The sequence below is a fragment of the Phytophthora ramorum genome (assembly GCF_020800215.1).
Source record: "Phytophthora ramorum isolate Pr-102 chromosome Unknown Phyram_PR-102_s0010, whole genome shotgun sequence".
In the NCBI taxonomy this organism is placed as follows: domain Eukaryota; phylum Oomycota; class Peronosporomycetes; order Peronosporales; family Peronosporaceae; genus Phytophthora; species Phytophthora ramorum.
The window spans coordinates 742,126-758,918 of NW_027150656.1; the positions used below are offsets into that span (position 1 = coordinate 742,126).

At 56.7% G+C, this 16,793-nt stretch overlaps 8 protein-coding genes across 8 annotated transcripts; 4 read left to right on the forward strand and 4 right to left on the reverse strand.

Moving 5' to 3' along the window:
* Window positions 1-109: 109 nt before the first annotated feature.
* KRP23_10594 (Outer dynein arm protein 1) lies at window positions 110-2,367 on the forward strand (the record flags this gene model as incomplete). The annotated part of the gene is made up of 5 exons (XM_067881061.1): window positions 110-370; window positions 436-1,315; window positions 1,403-1,499; window positions 1,578-1,771; window positions 1,838-2,367. 5 exons carry the CDS (start codon window positions 110-112, stop codon window positions 2,365-2,367), a joined length of 1,962 nt encoding a protein of 653 aa, XP_067741343.1.
* Window positions 2,368-2,490: 123 nt separating this feature from the next.
* On the reverse strand, window positions 2,491-4,209 carry KRP23_10595 (tRNA (guanine(26)-N(2))-dimethyltransferase; the record flags this gene model as incomplete). The annotated part of the gene is made up of 2 exons (XM_067881062.1): window positions 2,491-2,534; window positions 2,619-4,209. 2 exons carry the CDS (start codon window positions 4,207-4,209, stop codon window positions 2,491-2,493), a joined length of 1,635 nt encoding a protein of 544 aa, XP_067741344.1.
* Window positions 4,210-4,474: 265 nt separating this feature from the next.
* Window positions 4,475-10,057, forward strand: KRP23_10596 (Eukaryotic translation initiation factor 4G; the record flags this gene model as incomplete). Its single annotated transcript, XM_067881063.1, has 13 exons — window positions 4,475-4,511; window positions 4,638-6,321; window positions 6,399-6,911; window positions 7,007-7,148; window positions 7,237-7,298; window positions 7,364-7,428; window positions 7,514-7,600; window positions 7,673-7,729; window positions 7,806-7,891; window positions 7,982-8,047; window positions 8,110-8,187; window positions 8,264-8,566; window positions 8,654-10,057. 13 exons carry the CDS (start codon window positions 4,475-4,477, stop codon window positions 10,055-10,057), a joined length of 4,584 nt encoding a protein of 1,527 aa, XP_067741345.1.
* Window positions 10,058-10,214: 157 nt separating this feature from the next.
* On the reverse strand, window positions 10,215-10,562 carry KRP23_10597 (uncharacterized protein; the record flags this gene model as incomplete). The annotated part of the gene is made up of 1 exon (XM_067881064.1): window positions 10,215-10,562. One exon carries the CDS (start codon window positions 10,560-10,562, stop codon window positions 10,215-10,217), a length of 348 nt encoding a protein of 115 aa, XP_067741346.1.
* Window positions 10,563-10,703: 141 nt separating this feature from the next.
* On the reverse strand, window positions 10,704-12,020 carry KRP23_10598 (26S proteasome regulatory subunit 7; the record flags this gene model as incomplete). Its single annotated transcript, XM_067881065.1, has 1 exon — window positions 10,704-12,020. The coding sequence occupies one exon, from the start codon at window positions 12,018-12,020 to the stop codon at window positions 10,704-10,706; it is 1,317 nt and encodes a 438-aa protein (XP_067741347.1).
* A 163-nt stretch (window positions 12,021-12,183) lies between these two features.
* On the forward strand, window positions 12,184-13,919 carry KRP23_10599 (Hsp70-Hsp90 organizing protein 2; the record flags this gene model as incomplete). Its single annotated transcript, XM_067881067.1, has 6 exons — window positions 12,184-12,237; window positions 12,314-12,563; window positions 12,629-12,805; window positions 12,873-13,153; window positions 13,224-13,790; window positions 13,860-13,919. The coding sequence occupies 6 exons, from the start codon at window positions 12,184-12,186 to the stop codon at window positions 13,917-13,919; spliced, it is 1,389 nt and encodes a 462-aa protein (XP_067741348.1).
* A 155-nt stretch (window positions 13,920-14,074) lies between these two features.
* On the reverse strand, window positions 14,075-15,595 carry KRP23_10600 (DNA primase small subunit; the record flags this gene model as incomplete). The annotated part of the gene is made up of 4 exons (XM_067881068.1): window positions 14,075-14,732; window positions 14,801-15,332; window positions 15,390-15,440; window positions 15,550-15,595. The coding sequence occupies 4 exons, from the start codon at window positions 15,593-15,595 to the stop codon at window positions 14,075-14,077; spliced, it is 1,287 nt and encodes a 428-aa protein (XP_067741349.1).
* Window positions 15,596-15,826: 231 nt separating this feature from the next.
* On the forward strand, window positions 15,827-16,685 carry KRP23_10601 (40S ribosomal protein S8; the record flags this gene model as incomplete). Its single annotated transcript, XM_067881069.1, has 2 exons — window positions 15,827-15,830; window positions 16,072-16,685. The coding sequence occupies 2 exons, from the start codon at window positions 15,827-15,829 to the stop codon at window positions 16,683-16,685; spliced, it is 618 nt and encodes a 205-aa protein (XP_067741350.1).
* Between the last annotated feature and the right edge of the window lie 108 nt (window positions 16,686-16,793).

Consider the following 16,793-nt stretch of genomic DNA (forward strand, 5'->3'; position numbering starts at 1 on the left):
GCACGTTCGTCTACAATGGCTACACTTTTCGTCTACACACATGGATACTGCGTCAAAATACCGGACCCTTTTTATGGCTGAGTCCGAAACGACCCGTCCATTCTCTCCGATGCCGACGTCGCCAGCCCCGCGATCTGTGAAGAAAGCGGCACCCAGTCCTGCCACTGGTTCGGGGACTGCAGCCCCCTCGCCTGCTGCCTCGCCCACTCCAGCCGGCAAGAAGCTGCAGAGCGACCACATCGACCAGCAGCTGCTGGTGCTCGAGCACGACGACGGCAAGCGCCACGCGCGAGAGCTTACTCTGTGTCTGAATGAGTACGCTAGGAAGATCGACGACCTGCAGGAGAAGAACCGCCGACTGGAAGAGGAGGTGCGTGAGTCCCATCGACTGTAGTCACGTCATCTACCCATCGCTGATCGTTTGGTTGTGTGCAGCTCTCGTTCGATGACCACGTGGCGCGAGATGACCCGTTCTTCAACGAACAGACCGCCGAGAAGCTGTCTAACTTGTACCTGCAGGGCAACAACTTCATGATTCGCCTGGAGCTGGAGCGCAAGGAAGTGGCGCGCTTGAACGCGCTCATCCAGTCGCACGAGTCCACTCTGGCGCAGCAGAAGACGCAGCTCTATGAATTGGCGGCGCTGGACCACAACCACGCCATCATGCTCGGACGGGTGCGCAAGATGGAGCACGACATCGACCGCCGTCTTGTCAAGATGAACGAGAAGCTCAACCGCAATCGCCAGCTGCGCGAGGTGATCGACGCGCATCGGACCGAGCGCGCTCGCATGGACGACATTTTCACCAGGACCTCCACCGAGACGCTGTCGAAGCGACACAAGGTGGCGAAGGTCAACGACGAGGTGGACAAGCTTCGCCAGGAGATCGAGACCATTGAACAGGAAATTGAAGACGTGCGGCAGGAAGGTGAAGAGTGGGAGATGAAGTGCGACCGGCGTGCGGCAGTCCTGCTACAAGAACTGAAAGAGATTGCGCTGCATCAAAAAGATGCCGAGGAACTGGTCGACGTGGACAAGTACAAGTTCTTGGGCGAGAATGACATTATGAAAACTGTGTCCGAAGCGCAAGAAAGTGTGGTGCAGTCTCGTGCCAAGCGCAGTAAGTGGAAAAGCGGCCAGACCAAGGTCACTACGGACGCCATGCTGACGAGGTATCAAGAGAATCGCAACTACATCGAAAAGATCCACGAGGTCTCGGGCACGAAGACTGTTTCGGAGATGATCGACGCCTTCAACAACCAATATCCTTTCCTGCGAGTTGCTGTCCTTCGTCTCTGTAGCTTCATGTTGAATTGTGCGTACTTGGTTACATTCCTTAACTGCCCTCGATGCTGCGCTCTGGTTCGCCTGGGTGCTTTTGCTTGATGATTTCTCACAGAAGCTGAGCACTTTGATCGTATCCAACACGTGAACCAACTGGCCGAGGAGATCGAGACCCATCGACAAGTCAGTACGAAGCTCCGCGAAGAGATCGGGAAGTAAGTGCACCTGGAAATCCTGGCAAGCAGCGATACTTGTCTGGCTCGTTCACTTGTCTGACTCGTGACGTCGTTCAGATTGAAGCAGCGCAAGGATTCCATTGATTTCCAGCGAATGAACCGCATTGAAGGCCTCCGCTCAAAGCTGCAGTACACGAATGAGCAGAAGAAACTCAAAGAGGATGCGAACCGAGAGATGCAGACATTCTTCGAGGGGATCAAACCAGCAGTCTTGCTGTTCCACTCACGTATCGGCTGCTCTGACGTCCACAGTAAGTAGCACTTCCATCCCAGCTATTCTCCCCGTGCTCACAATTCATCTCGCTGTTCCTTGCCAGCGGACGATATGAAGCAGGTGCTAGGCGACATCGAAGAGCAAATCGTCGCCGTCTTGCAAGCGTATCACGCGAAGGTCGAGGCCACTAAAAAGGACGAAGTCCCAACGCATATCGTTCCTAGTTCCAGCCTCTCACCACACGTGGCGTCGCCAGCCAAGCGCAAGGCTTCCGTGGCAATTTCCATTGCTACACGCAACCGGCGCGGCAGTATGATACCAAAGGTGGCGACAGAATCCATCAAAGAAGGCGAGGCAACTCGTACAGGCTCAGCATCTTCTTCCAGTGGCAGTAGCGCGTCAAAAACTACGAACCAAGCACCTCCGGTTGCTGCAGCTGATGGCAGCAAGTCACCAAATACGAAGACTGTCAATACGTTGCTGTCGAAACAGCAGCCTTACCGCTACTCTGGGCTTCGACCGCCTCACATGTCCATGGAGGAGCTGCGCAAGAAAGACAACATGGAAGAGGAGTACCCGCTTACGTACCATGAGCTCAAGGTCAAAGTCTGGCACAGTGACACGTCCCAATAACGTTCACCAGCAAGACGATAACGTTAGCTCTTCACTGCGAGCTTGTACGCGCAAGCCCCAAGCACTCTATTACGCAACAATATATGGAGAGGGGCGTTCTTGTCTATTTCGCGTTCGCTGCACTTACTCCGTCTTGGGCTTCTTTGCATCCGGCTCCTCTACCTGGTCTACATGGAGAGCAGGGATAGCAAGCACACAGAATGGTCAGATGAATGGAGTGCTTCAAAATTGACACTAGCAATTTCACTCACCCTCGCTCTCCTCAACAGGAGCCGCGCTGTCAGCCCTGTTACCGACAGCACGCGCCTTCGGACCCCAGTTCGGCTCCGGGTTGAGAGGGAAACGGAGCGCCTTGGGCTTCTCGTTCGGGCCGGGACGCTTCGACGAGAAATTTGCCTCAAACTTGGGCTCGGTAGCCAGGATGCGACTGCCTGGGGTTTCCTGGCCGTCACGCTTTTTGTTCAGCGGGTGCTTCTTGACCCAGCAACGCATAATATCCCAAATGACGTCGTTCGGCGCGGTGGTCTTGATAGCCTCGGGAACCTTGTGGAACTGCGAGACTTGGTAGCCTGCGTGGCGAATGGCGCCCTGGATCTGTGACATACGTGGGTTCGAGCAGTGGAGAACCTTGCTCAGGCCAGATAGAGTGTAGTGCAGCGGGGCGTCCACGATCTCCTCCGAGATGGTGGTCAAAAGGCCGTGCAGGCGAGGCTTCGTGGGGAACTCGGTGGTGCTCTTTTCGACGCGCTCGCGGATCTTCAGGACGACGTCGCGGCTGTGGAGAGGCGCCGACCAGATCGGGCCCGCCATCTTGTACTTGCCCTTGCACTGGTCGCACTGCTGGCCAACAATGGGCCCCCGCGAGGCGTGGTAGCTGTTTCCGCTCGACACGCCCAGCGGCTGCAGGTGGAAGCTCTCGCATTGGACGCACTGGTAAACGTACGAGAGCTTGGTCATCGCCTTCTTGACGTTGACTGGCGACTTGTACACGCGGACAAACACGCGCACGTAGAAGTCAATGCTGCACGACGCGATCGGCACAATGTGGCGCGCGTAGCGGTTCGCCGAGGCCTCGATGGTCTGCAGCACCATGCGCAGCGCCATCTCGTGCAGGTAGTGCGACTTGTTGGGCAGCGCGCCGTACCGCGAGAAGCACACCTCCGGCTGTTTGCCGGACAGCACGGGCATGTCCGTGCACGTGACGCAGAGCAGGCCGCCATTGGCGACGCTCTGCACGGCGCTGTCCAGGAAGATGGACGCGGATCCGTACGGGTCCAGGTCGATGACATCAAACTGGTCGGCGGGTTTCCTGTGGTTGTACATGACGTCCGTGGCGTCGGCCTCATTGGGGATGACTCTGTCCAGCGGCAGTTCGTTGAACGCCACGTTGCGCTTGATATTCTCCACGGCTGCTGGGTCCATGTCGTTCACGAGGATGGACTTGACCCCAGGAATCTGCTGGAAGTAGCGAATAGAGCGCAGACCAGAGGCGGACAGCGCCTCGAAGATGCGGATGCCATTGTCCTCGGCCGTATCCGCCAGGTGCTTGTCAATGTCCTCGTCACAGTAGATTTGCGGCTGGAAGGAGGCGCCTTCGCCCTTGGCGGTGGCCTCTTTGCGCGCCTGCTTGATCAGCTGCTCGCGTGCTCTGGTGCGGGCGAACTCGGAGATGATGGCGATGCTCAGGTCGCGGTTGAGCACCTGCACGGGGTTGTAGAAGACCTGGTTCTGCTCCGGGAAGATCATGACGCCGTCGCCCTCGCGGATGATCTTGTGGCCGGGCGGCGCCGGTTTGCTCTGCAGCGTCTTGGCCAGCGAAGCGGAGGAGGAGGAGGACGCCATGGCGCGGTGGAGGCTGCAGCGCGAGGGATGAAGCAGGCGGGCGAGAGACCCAAGGCGCATCCAGTGATGTGACTGACTGGCAACGGAAGAGCCTATGTTGAAGCATGACTGTGGTATGGAATAGTTGTGTATGCTACATGCTATGGTGTACTGATACATCACATGATTTTTGTGTTTTGGGAGTGCCAGAAAGCATCAAGACTGGGGAGTGAGGCGACGAGGCGAGCGCTTTATCGACGTGTACAGGAGCGCGAGGGGTTGTTTCATGGATGGAACGTCGCGTGCAGACGCCCAACGTAGAGGTAACGCGTAATTTCATGCTTTCCCAGCGCTTTGACGCGCCGTAGAGCCTTCGCAATAACATGGATATATCTGTGTATCATTCGTTTTTAGTCGTCTTAAATATCAATTCTTTGATGATACTACAGGCGGAGGTCGTGGCGGTGGCTTGGGACGCAAAGGAAGCGGTGGCAGAACGACGTATCGACGTGTGCAGGCCTCGGTAGAGGACGGGGAGGAGGACGGGGGCTCCAAAACGAGCCCTGGAGGGCGTCGCTCAGTGCAGGTGGTGAATGACAATGGCAAAGAGACAGAAGCAGCTCCGTCTGCCCCGTTCAAGTCGTCGCTGCGGTCGTCGCTGCGACAGGACCCACCGCCAGCTCCGACCAAGAGGAACGAGCGCTCCGTTCGTGTGGAGAAAGACCGGGCGGGTAATAGGGACCGGAGCAGGGAGCGACCCAAGAACGCGAGGAGCAGGAGTCCAACGCCGCAGAAGAGAGACTTGCAGGTGCAGACGAAAGGACCGCGACAGGTGATTTCATTATCGTCGCCGTCCCCGCAGAAGGGAGCAGGACAAACCAAGCGGTTTGTGAGCAGCTTAGCGCAGTCGCTCGACCATGGTAACGATCGTGGACCGAGACAGAATAAGGATCACAGGGGTGGAAGAGGCCAGGGATCGTCGCTGCGTCGATCAACCAGTAGGGAGCCGAGGAACGAAGACCAGGGATCGTATCGACATGCGGAGCGGGGACCTGGTAGTCGCTCTGTGTCGCGAACAAGACTGACCCGGAAAAACAGCACGGACAGTGTGTCATCGCAGAAATCGGATCGCAGTGACAGGAACCATCGGACCGAGCGCTACAGCGAGGAATACCGTTTGAGCCTCAATGATGGGCCGCAGCCTGTGCGCAGGCTCTCGAGTGGCTCATCTGGACAAGCGGCGTTGAAAGCGCCGCTGGCAGGCTCTTTGTCAGCTTCAGAGAGCTCGCAAGATGTACGAGTTCGAAAGGAACGTCCCTTGTCGGGGTCAATCGGCCACTTATATGGCAGACCAGCGCTAGATACAGCGTCGCGGCGGTCGTCTCTGGACGGTGGAGCAGCTTCCCTGCGTAGGGTAAACTCGAATTCGCCGCTTGGGTCGTCAGCAGGCTCCCAGGGCGCTCTGATGGGAGGTCCTACAGATTCACAGCGGTCTCCATCAGCACCTGGTGGGTTAAAGAAAAATGCTCCTGCCAGAGACTCAATTTCCCCGAAGCCGCTGAAGTCACCTGCGGCTAAAGAAAAGGAGGATAAACCCGTGAAGACGCCTCCTATCGTTGACGAGGTGGAGCGTAAACGCCTTGCTGACACTCTGAAGGAGCGCATGGAATCGCGGAAACAAGAACGTGGCAGTAGTCTAGCTCAAATGATGAAGGCACCGTTGAATCGCAAGGGGTCAATGGAAGAGGAATCGCGGCGGAGTCCGCTTGGGGCAAGAAAAGAGCTGGAAAATGACAAAACATCCAATGGTGATGCTAACGCTGAAAAGGACGCAAGAACCCGCGAGTATTATGCTAAGCTTGACAAGGAAAGCGAGGAGCGGGAGGCTGCGCGACGTGCTGCTCCATTCAAGTCCTCATTGTCGTCATCGATTGACACTGCTCCACCCCGAACGGTTCAGTCGTCGTTGTCGGCGTCAAATGATAGGGCACCGCCGCGAACTTTGAAGACTTCGTTGGCGGCGTCAATGGAGACCCAAACGCTGAAGTCAACTTTGGCAGCATCGTTGGCACCGTCTCGACCTGTTGTGTCACGTATCGAGAAGATCCAGTTCACGCTGGCGGAACTTCGAAGGTAAACAATTGACGCGCAGCGATCTTGATTGTGGAGGCTGTTGTTGGACTAACTGGCACCCTGTTGTGTGGGAGTAGACTCGTCGCCGTTGCGCTTCCCAGACCAGCGGATCTCCCAGACATGAAAATTGTGGAAGTCATTCAAATTCGTGACCCCAATTCCGTTTCCAAACGGTCATCCGGGCACCTTGGACATAGCATTGGAAGGTCTATTGGAGGCAGTATTCGAAAGGATGACCGCTCAGGATCTGGCGGACGTGGTTCGAGAAGCCAGGGTGGCCCAGGCGGCGGTAGAAGAGATAGTAGACAAGGTCGTGGTGGCGGCCGTGGTGGTGGTGGTCGCGGAGGTCGCGGGGGTGGCGGGGGTCGTGGCTATGGCCGTCCACCTCCACCACCACTTTACGATGGCCCTATTGAGCCTTTGACAGTGTCAGAGAACCGGTGGAAACCTGTGAAGGAGAAGGACGCGTCCCCACTCGAGAAAATGATGAGCCATGTGAAGAGCCTGCTGAACAAGCTTACGAGAGAAAAGTTTGCGAAGCTGACAAATGAGCTCTGCGCCGTTGAAATCGACAGCTTTGCCTTATTGAGGTACGTTCTTTTTCATCATGTGGAGCAAATTAAATTCGTGCAAGAGGGGCTTCCGGTAGTTCTGACAGACAACTTGGCTTTTAATTCCTGTGAAGCTCAATTGTTTCAATTATTATGGACAAAGCCTTGGAAGAGCCAAACTTCGCAGATGTATACGCCGATCTGTGCAAGGAATTTCACGCGCGAACGCTTAAGAAAAGCTGGAGCTTTTTGCATGTGCTGAGTGATGAAAAAAGCGTACGTTTTTCAAAAATGCACTCGAATCTATCCTCGTGCCAACTCCTAACTAATTTCACCACCATCTTTGTTATGAACGATCTTGCAGTCGTTCTTTTGGACTGCCATCGACAAGGCAACATTCGCATCCTTTGCTGGCCCGTTCGAAAGGTATGTTCACTGCCTACAAACTATTCAAGCTCATATTTTTGACACACGTTTTGGTTTGGTAATAGCCCCCATAACTGCCTGGAGGATGCTATGGCACCCGAAAGTGCGGCTACTTCGACGTGTGGCAGTGGTAAGAAGCAGCTCTAAGCTTATTGGGCATTCGTCTGCGCTATCGTCTAACTCAGTCGGTGTGGCGTGTCTGTCGTTTTAACCAGAATCAATCCCTACTGCTCAATTCCGTCGCCACGGCGACTGCTTGGTTGCAGTGGGCGAAAAGGAGCCAGGAGCATTCTATTACTCAAGTGAGGAACTGCAACTGTAAGTTACATGTTGGTGTGAGATGGTAACCTGTTATGCGTGGTTAACTGTACCAGAGCGAAAGATCAGCGAGATCGGGGACGACGAGCCTTTTGGGGGACCGTTCGAGTCAGGTGCGGGCCCTTCATTTTGATTTGCATTTGGTGGTCGGACGTGAACTTACACACTGAATACCTTGTGCTATGACAGCCGAGCTTGCACGCCACGCGGCCTCAGCTCAAGTTACCTTCACACGACTACTTGTGAATCGCTGCCAAGGCGAATTTGAAAAGACGGTACGCGCTCTGTGCCTGGATCGACTTGTGTGTCAACTTGGATGTTGCATACCCGTACTCATTGCATCGTGCTGCATTGCTTCAAACCAGAACAAACATACCGGCCCACAGGATGAAAAGAAAGAGGAAGAGGTTGACCCTCGACGACGCGAAATCGTACGTATCGCTTGTATTGCTCTATGGAGGTGCTGGTCTAATTGATGATGTTCCGCTCAAAGCTTGCGATGCGCGCGAAGGCAAAGATGCTTGGTAACATTCGTTTCATTGGCGAACTGTACAAGGTGGATCTGATCAAGGTGCGATTTGATGTCTCCTGGTAGTCTTTGTGTTATTGTGTGCCATATTGACTCGGGTACATTAACGCCACTATAGCAATCCGGAGTGCAAGGGTGCATTTTCTACTTGCTGGGACTGGAGTTGATCCCCGGAGAGGATGGTCAAGAGGTTCAGGCTCAAGCAGTGCGCTTTCCCGACGAAGAAGACCTGGAGGCGCTTTGCAAGATGTTGGCGACGGCTGGTAAAAGGTTCGACCAGCCCAAGACGAAGACAATCATGAAGATCATCATTTTGCGTATGGTGGAGCTGTCCGAGGACGAAAGGTTGCCGTCGCGAGCTCGATTCCTGGTCAAGGACGTCCTAGAAACGAGAGACCACATGTGGGAACCTCGACGCAAGGTTCGTCGGATATCAACAGCGCGGTCCCCAGTACTGTTCCGTTTGCTCACTCTTTCGTATTCTGCTATCGTTTCGATGTATGTACAGGAACTGCAACAGCAGACGCTGGACGAGGTCCGCAGAGAGGCTCAAAAGCTCCAGCAGCAAGGAAAGAATGCCCAGCACGATGATGTGCAACGACGCCGTCACAAGACACGAATCTCAAGTGTTCAGCTTGCAAAGCAGAGCAGCAATCTCATTGTGGCCAAGAAAGAGGAACCTGAGGAGCCCGAGGACGACGATGACAAAGAGCTGTCCCCCGCCCAAATGTCAAGTCGCATCAAGAACATCATCCACGAGTATATTTCCATCCTGGACTTGGATGAAGCGACAACGTGCGTTCAAGAGCTGGCCGTGGATCCGTATCACGTGGAGTTTGCCGAGCAAGCAATGAATACGGCGTTGGAAGGCAAGACCAGCGAGCGCGAGCACGCCGTGGAGCTTCTTGTGGGGCTCTACGAGCGTGGCGCGCTGGACGCTAACTCGATCCAGGCCGCACTGGTGAACGTCATGGAGTTCCTCGAAGACATGCGCATCGATTTGCCTCTCATCCATCAGTACTCGGCACTGATCTTCGGTCGCTTGGTCGCTGCGGGCTGCTTTGGCTTGTCGTGGATTATTTCCGAAGCCCTGGCCCATTGTGTGGAGTGCAAACTTACCTCCTTGGTGTTCCCTGAGGTATTGTCCGTGCTGGAAGTGGAGAGCGACGAGAAGACGGTGATTCGGATGCTCACGGACGAGGAGATCACCCCGGAAAGTGTGCTGCCCGCTGCAGTGAGGGCAAATGAAGCTGACGTGCAAGCATATCTTCGCGAAAACGGCATCGAAGACTTCTTTGGCGGTGGCGACAGCGACGAGGAGGACGCGCTGGACCCGGAGATCGCGGCCAAGATGCGCAGCACAGTGGAGGAGTACCTCTCAGTCAAGGACTTCAACGAGGTGGTGCAGTGCATCAAGGAGTTCGAAGCTGATCCGGATCGCTGGCGGCATTTTGCTCACGTCGTGCTGGCATTTAGTCTCGAGGCGAAGCAGTCTGTACGCTCCGACGTGGCCGAGCTGTTGGTGCAGCTGTTCTCCGCGGAGCACGTCACCTCCGACGACATTGCGGCCGCGGTCGAGTCCATTCTAGACGACTACGACGACTTACGCGTGGACATTCCTCAGCTCGCCGTCAACTTGAGCGAGCTCTGGACGCCGTTGTTCGCCAAGCAGGCGCTCTCGGTCCAGTGGCTGCGTGAGGCTTGCTCGCACCTGGTCGAGAGTGGCCGCGCAGCCGATGTACTAGACGCGCTGCTATCCGCCTTGGAGGCGAGCGAGGGCCAAGAAGCTCTCGTGGCCTGGTGGAAACAGCAGTCGGACGTGGACGCAGTGTGGACGCAGATGTCGCCCGCTGCTGAAGACGACAAGCCGCTGGACGAGCGACTAGCCAAGTGGAAGTTGCTGCTGCAGTGAGGTCCTGATGCACAAAAAGAGGTAGGTAAGGTGTCGTTCTGCCTCAAACTCTCGTCACAGCACGATACACTGGAGCTCAAAGAGTGCTGCAGGATCGTGCGGACAAGGAGGTCTGTGTGAATATCAACAAATTGTGCTGCAAAAGTGTTATGAGTCTCTACTGGATGATGCAGAGGCAGCCTTGGCCCTTGGAGTCGGGGCCGCAGCCGGGCACTTCCGTGTCCACGGCGGCCACTTCGCTGGGCTCCGACACTTGCTCCTTGCCGTCCGCAGCCTGCGAGACCTCGTACACGCGCACTTGGTACGTGCTGGTCGGGTTCAGGTCGTCCAGAACCACCTCCGAGGCGCCCGCAGCCGCGTCCACACGCTGAGCGCCTTGCTCCCACGTGGAGCCTGCTTCTTTGTACTCGTAGCGATACCAGGAGGACGAAGAGGGCGCCACCTCCAGCGTCACGGAGAACTCGGAGCGCGCCTTGAGCTTGGCCGGCGCAGGTCGCGACGTCATGCTGAGAGTGCTGTTTTAGACTGGCTCTGATTATGAAACTGATCTCGAGTTTAGCCGATTTATCATTTGGAAGCAGAAGCGTGTATTATTTAAGCATCTCTGTCGCGTTGCTAGTCGCCTCGGCACCACCAAGCGTCTGACCTAGTTGTAGACCATGTACTTGGGCGTGGACGAGAACTTCTTGTATCCCTTGATGACCTTGTTGACCGACTCGAGGAAGTCCTTCTCGCTCACGGATTTGCGACGCGCGCGGATCGCGAACATGCCCGCCTCCGTGCACACACTGCGCAGCTCAGCACCGGTCGTGTTGGGGCACAGACGGCTAACGAGCTCGAAGCGGATGCCGCGGTCGCAGTTCATGCTCTTGGCGTGGATCTTGAGGATCTGTGTGCGGCCCTCGAGCTCCGGCAGGTTGAACTCGACCTTGCGGTCCAATCGCCCGGGACGCATGAGCGCCGGGTCCAGCGTGTCGGGTCTGTTCGTGGCCATGAGCACCTTAATGTTACCGCGCGGGTCGAACCCATCGAGCTCCGTGACGATCTGGAGCATGGTGCGCTGCACCTCGTTGTCCGTGCCTCCTTCCTCGGAGCTGCTGCGTGCTCCGCCAATGGCGTCCACCTCGTCAAAGAACACAATGCAGGCCTTCTTGGATCTGGCCATGGTGAAGAGCTCGCGCACCATACGAGCACCTTCTCCCACGTACTTCTGCACGAGTTCACTGCCAATGACGCGGATGAAGCACGCGTCCGTGCGGTTGGCCACGGCGCGGGCTGACAGCGTCTTGCCCGTACCAGGAGGTCCGTACAGCAGCACGCCCTTGGGCGGGTCGATGCCCAGGTTCACGAAGCGCTCCGGGTGGAGCAGCGGCAGCTCCACGACCTCGCGCAGTTTCTCGAGCGCGTCCTTGGCACCGCCCACGTCGTCGTACGTCACGTCGGGCTTGTCCTCGACCGTCATGAGCGACACCGTGGGGTCGATCTTGGGCGGCAGCGGGATCTGGATGGCGTACTTGGTGCGGTCCACGCCCACGCGCATGCCCTCCTCAATGTCCGTGGGGGCTACCTTCTCACCCAGTCCCACCACGAACTTGGCGATCTGCTTGACGTTGATCATGTACTTGGCGTCCTCCTCGCCGGCGTTGATGATCTTGGTGCAGCGCGCGACCTGCAGCGGCTGTTCCTCCTGCATCATCTGCTTGTCGCTCACGAGATCCCAGAGACTGGGCAGACTCAGCCCCGTGTCGCTCTCCTTGATGCCGATGAGGTCGTTCACGGCCTTCTGCGCCTTCTTGATGTCGTCCTCCACGCGCTTGATCACGCGCGAGTACGGGCCCAGGCCGTACGTTTTCAGCAGTGCGATGTCGCCCTCGTCCAGGACCGTCTCGGGACCGGCCAGCAGGTCATCCTCCTCCTTGTCGTAGTCCTTGGTGTTGCCCGTCTGGCACTCGCCCGCTGCCATCTTCGCTCGCTGGTTATATCTGGGGGAGATCTTCTTCAAAAAGACTTGCGTACGAACACACCAATTCGGACATAACCGAGAATATGCTGATCTACAAAAGGTTACCCGGGAAACCCGACCCCGAGTACCCTTTTGTAGCTCAGCTCCTAGATTGGCTGGATCAATGGCGGCGCAAGGTATGATGGCGGAGGCGGCGAATGCGCGGCTGCTGCAGGAGGTACGAGCGCCTGCAATGTGCTGTACAGTATCTGCACTTGTTTGACCGTGTTTTCCCGTTGGTTGCACGCCTGCAGCGAATCGAGAGCGTGCGCGAGCAGGTGGCGCAGCTGCTGGACCAGGTGCAGCGCTTCGACGCCGTGGCCGACACGCTGATGGAGCTGCCCAAGAAGCTCTCCCACCAGGTGATGGTCCCATTGGGCAAGCGCGCCATGGTCCCGGGCAAGATCGTGCGCTCCAATGAGGTGCTGGCCCATCTGGGCGACGAGTTCTTCTCGTGGCGCTCGACGCCGCAGGCCCTCGAGATCATCGAGCGCAAGCAGCAAGGTACCGCGCTGTCAGGTGTGACTGGAGGATGAAGACTAGAGGCTGATGATTCGTTTTAATTGCAGCGCTACGCAAGCAGATTGAGACCCACGAGGAGAATCTGCGCGAGCTGAGCGCCAAGAAGACGGACGTGGGCAGCGTCGCCCAGCTGCAGAAGATGTATGAGGACGAGAACATCCGCGAGATCCAGGAGACGGAGGAGGAGAGTGACTTTGGACCTGTGCCACGTGCAACGGATGAAGGTGCGGAGCGTTTGGTTGTTGGCTGTCGGAGTCTTGGTGCTAACGGTGATGGTACTTTTGTGTGCAGATATCAAAGAGTACTTTGAAGTAGAGGAGGAAGAGCGGCTGAAGCAGGAGCAGGCTTCGTGGAGCTGGGACGACATGATGAAGCGCATGGAAGATCTGGAAGCGCGCGAGGAATCTGGAAAAAGCGTGCAGGGCGAGGAGAAAGCAGATCAGGAACAAGAGTCGGTGGAGGACCAGGTTGCTGCATTGAAGGCCAAGGGCAACGATGCTTTCGCTCGGCGGCGTTTTCAGGCGGCTGTTCAGTACTACTCCCAAGCCATTAAGCTGGACCCGACCGCACATGTAAACATTCGTCGACATTGGGCTACTCTCCGCTCGTTGACTAACCTGCCTTGCCGCTGTTTCCTGACAGATTCTGTATGGCAACCGTGCTGCGGCGAATCATCGTCTGAAGAAGTACAATCTGGCGCTGGAGGATTCCGACGTCGCCGTTTCGCTGCACGAGCCGTGGGTCAAAGGACACTACCGCAGGGCGTGCGCTTTGGCAGCACTGGAAGAGTATGAAGAAGCTGCCGAGGCTTATGAGCGTGCCATGGAGTTGAGCCCCACCGACGAAAAATTAGGAGAAAAGGCAAAGCAGATGCGTGAGAAGGCACACGCTAAGGCGACTGGCAAGCAGCAAGAAAGCGCTGCGAAGACGAAACCCAAGCCGACACTCACACCCTCGACTACAGAACCTGCTACTGCGCCGTCACCGTCACCGTCGCTGAAGCCTCCAGTACCAGAAACTGCTTCGTTCGTTTCGGCCTCTTCGGCCTCGACAGCATTTTCTGGTAGCATCGTGGAACATGAAGTCAAGGAAAAGGTGCCGGCCCCAGTGTCTACCCCCAGTGCCTCCTTCTCGGAGCCTCGACACTCGCGCTTTAACGGCACAAACTACACTGGTCAAACAGTGAGCCTGGAACCGGTCGGCGAAGCGGTACGTTCACCCGGCGCTCTTTTTGTGATTGAGTCATTTTCCTGACGTTTACCCGTTTTGTTCGTCCAGCAACCTGTGAAGCGAGTATCCCGCTTCAAAGCGGCCAGAGCGACCCGAGGACCCAACTAAGTCCAAGACTTTGTTGCAAAATGCCTGGCCGGACAGAGCTGCGTTAGCAAGGTGCACAATACAGCAGGGCTAGAAAGTTACGCCGTAAAGGCACACAATATATTTACCCGCTATGCTGAGCCTGCATTCTATCACTCGCCGTTCGCATGCTTCTTCTACCAGTCACCAGTCATCGCAGCGTCGCTCTCGCGGGCGTCGCGTTCTTTCCGCTTAGCGGCCACGGCCAATGGCTTCAGGAACGAGGACTCGAAGAAGTCCACATACTCCTTCATACTGGTATCGGGTGCGTCAGAGTCGAGTTCCTCGTGCAACTGGCCCAGGGTGGGCACCTTGAAAGGATCAAAAGCCTCCATGGATGACACATCGATCGGCACACACACGCGACCCGTCTTGGGGTGCACAGCAAACGGACTCTTTAGCAAGTGATTCCGTTGCTTGGACACGTTGGCATCCAACCGTGGGTACAGGTAAGCTAGTACGATCTCCTGCAGACACGTGCGCAGCTCAGCCGCCGCGAAGCGCTTGTTGGCGTCGCCGTTAGGAGCCGGTCGCTTGAGGCTGCTACCGCTGCGCGCGGCATTGGCATTCTTCAACACCTGCTTGTCCACGGCGTCTCTGAGTTCACGCCACTTCTCACCGGGGCTAGTGCTGCAGTTTGTGGCCCCCCAGCGACGGGTCATGTTGGCGCGGATGTCCTCATCTGGGACCATCGCCAGCAGCTTGGCCCACTCCTTCTCTGAGCTCATAATACCCTGACCTTCCTCCGACAGAATTATGCCCTCGAACATCGGCTCCAGCAGGCGGTACGCGCGGCTTACATTCCAGCAACACAATATTAGTGATGGTTCCATCAGCCTCCACAGAAAACACTAGCAACTCACTCGAGTGACGGATGCAGCGGTTCACGAAGCTTCACCTTGCGAGCGGAGTTCTCGTTGCCTTCCACGAGTGACAAGTATCCCACGACTGCCGACCGCGCTTCGTTCTCCAGTGCGCGAGCTCCTTCATCCGCGACCCAGCAATGGATACCACGACGTCCAGAGTACACCCAGAGTAGGTGCTCGAAGCCAAAGTCCTCGCGCAGTGCCGCGTTGAGCACCTCCACGGCCGCGACCATAAACTGCCAGCAGCGGTTGCAAATAGCGGCGCCCTCGCAGCACGTGCGGATGTCGTCGTAGTCCGTGAGATCGATATCGAACACGAGCTCGCGCTGCTCGGGGGTGAAGTCCGCAGCACTGACTTTGCCCTTGTCAGCGGGTGACACGGAGAATACCGCTCCAATATCAATTTTGAAGGGTAGTGTCTTGCTCATGCTGCTCTTGAGCTCCTCGGCAGTGTGGAAGGCCTTGTACCGGATGTACGTGTCATTCTCGAGCGTGTACGACAGCTCGCGACGGAAGAAGAACTCCTCCCCTGCAGGTATACACAGTTAGACCTCTCTAGTTGCATAATATAGAGAGAACCACGCACCGCCGTCGTAGCTGAGCCACTGGGTCATTTGCCGGTACGGGAAGAGTCGATCTGCAAGGAATTCAAAGGGTTAGAGAGCGTGGGTGAGGGCAAATGAGGGCTCATTAGATGTGTGATGGCATGTTCTAGATGACCAAAGCGGTTGCACACGCACACGCACCATAGTAGAGCTGCAGCAGCTCCGCGGAGAAGTCCTCTTGCGGCATGATGGCTTTCGGTTGCAACTTGCGCGCCGAAAAATGGCGGGCAACGGGTGACGCACGCGGATTGGCTGAAAGTCCGCATCATGTCCACCACACTAATTTAGGTCAGTCACCCCAATCCGTATCGGATTGAACAGGGTTTCTTCCCACCGCCACCGTTTTGACTGGCTGCGGGCGCTCGAGTCTTCCGCCCGGCCGCTGTGTCCACAGTACCGAAATTACTCCGTCGGAATCATGGGTAAGCTTCGGCCTTCTCTTCGTGTCAAGAGCTCCGCGGGATGGAGATGCTGCTGCCCAGTGCGCATGCGGTTGGTGTCGGGTCCGAGCTGCCGTCGTGGCACTCCCCGCGCCGCCCCGCGCGGACTCTCTGCTGTTTCCTCGTCGTGCAGCATTCGAGTTCGCGTGCTCCGTCCCCATGTGAATTCCATACCAGAGCAATGGTCATTTTTACTAACGTCTCAGCTGTTTACACTCTGCAGGTATCTCTCGCGATTCGCGCCACAAGCGCCGCGAAACTGGTGGCAAGCGCAAGCAGTTCCGTAAGAAAAGGAAATTCGAGCTCGGCCGTCAGCCCGCTGCTACCAAGCTTGGAGGCAAGCGCGTGCACACTGTGCGCGTGCGTGGTGGCCACCTGAAGTTCCGCGCTCTGCACCTGGAGACGGGCAACTTCTCGTGGGGCACGGAGGTCTGCGCTCGCAAGACGCGCATCCTCGACGTCGTTTACAACGCCTCGAACAATGAGCTTGTGCGTACCAAGACGCTCGTGAAGGGCGCCGTGGTGCTGATCGACGCCACCCCGTTCCGTCAGTGGTACGAGGCCCACTACGGTGTCAAGATCGGTGTCAAGAAGAACGCCGAGAAGCAGGAGGAGGAGGAGGTCAAGAAGTCGGACCACGTTCTCCGCAAGCTGGCCGCCCGTCAGCGCACGCGCGTGCTCGACCCTAAGATCGACGAGCAGGTGACCTCTGGCCGCCTGCTCGCCGTCATCTCGTCGCGTCCCGGCCAGTCCGGCCGCGCCGACGGCTACCTGCTGGAGGGCAAGGAGCTTGAGTTCTACCAGCGCAAGCTCGCCACCAAGAAGTCGAAGAAGTAAACTACTTCTTAGCTTTTTGGATGGTTGCTATCCACACCACCACTAATGAACAACGGAGTTGATTTCATCAAAATTATTTTGTATTGTTTTTTTTCTTGTCTTCTTTGG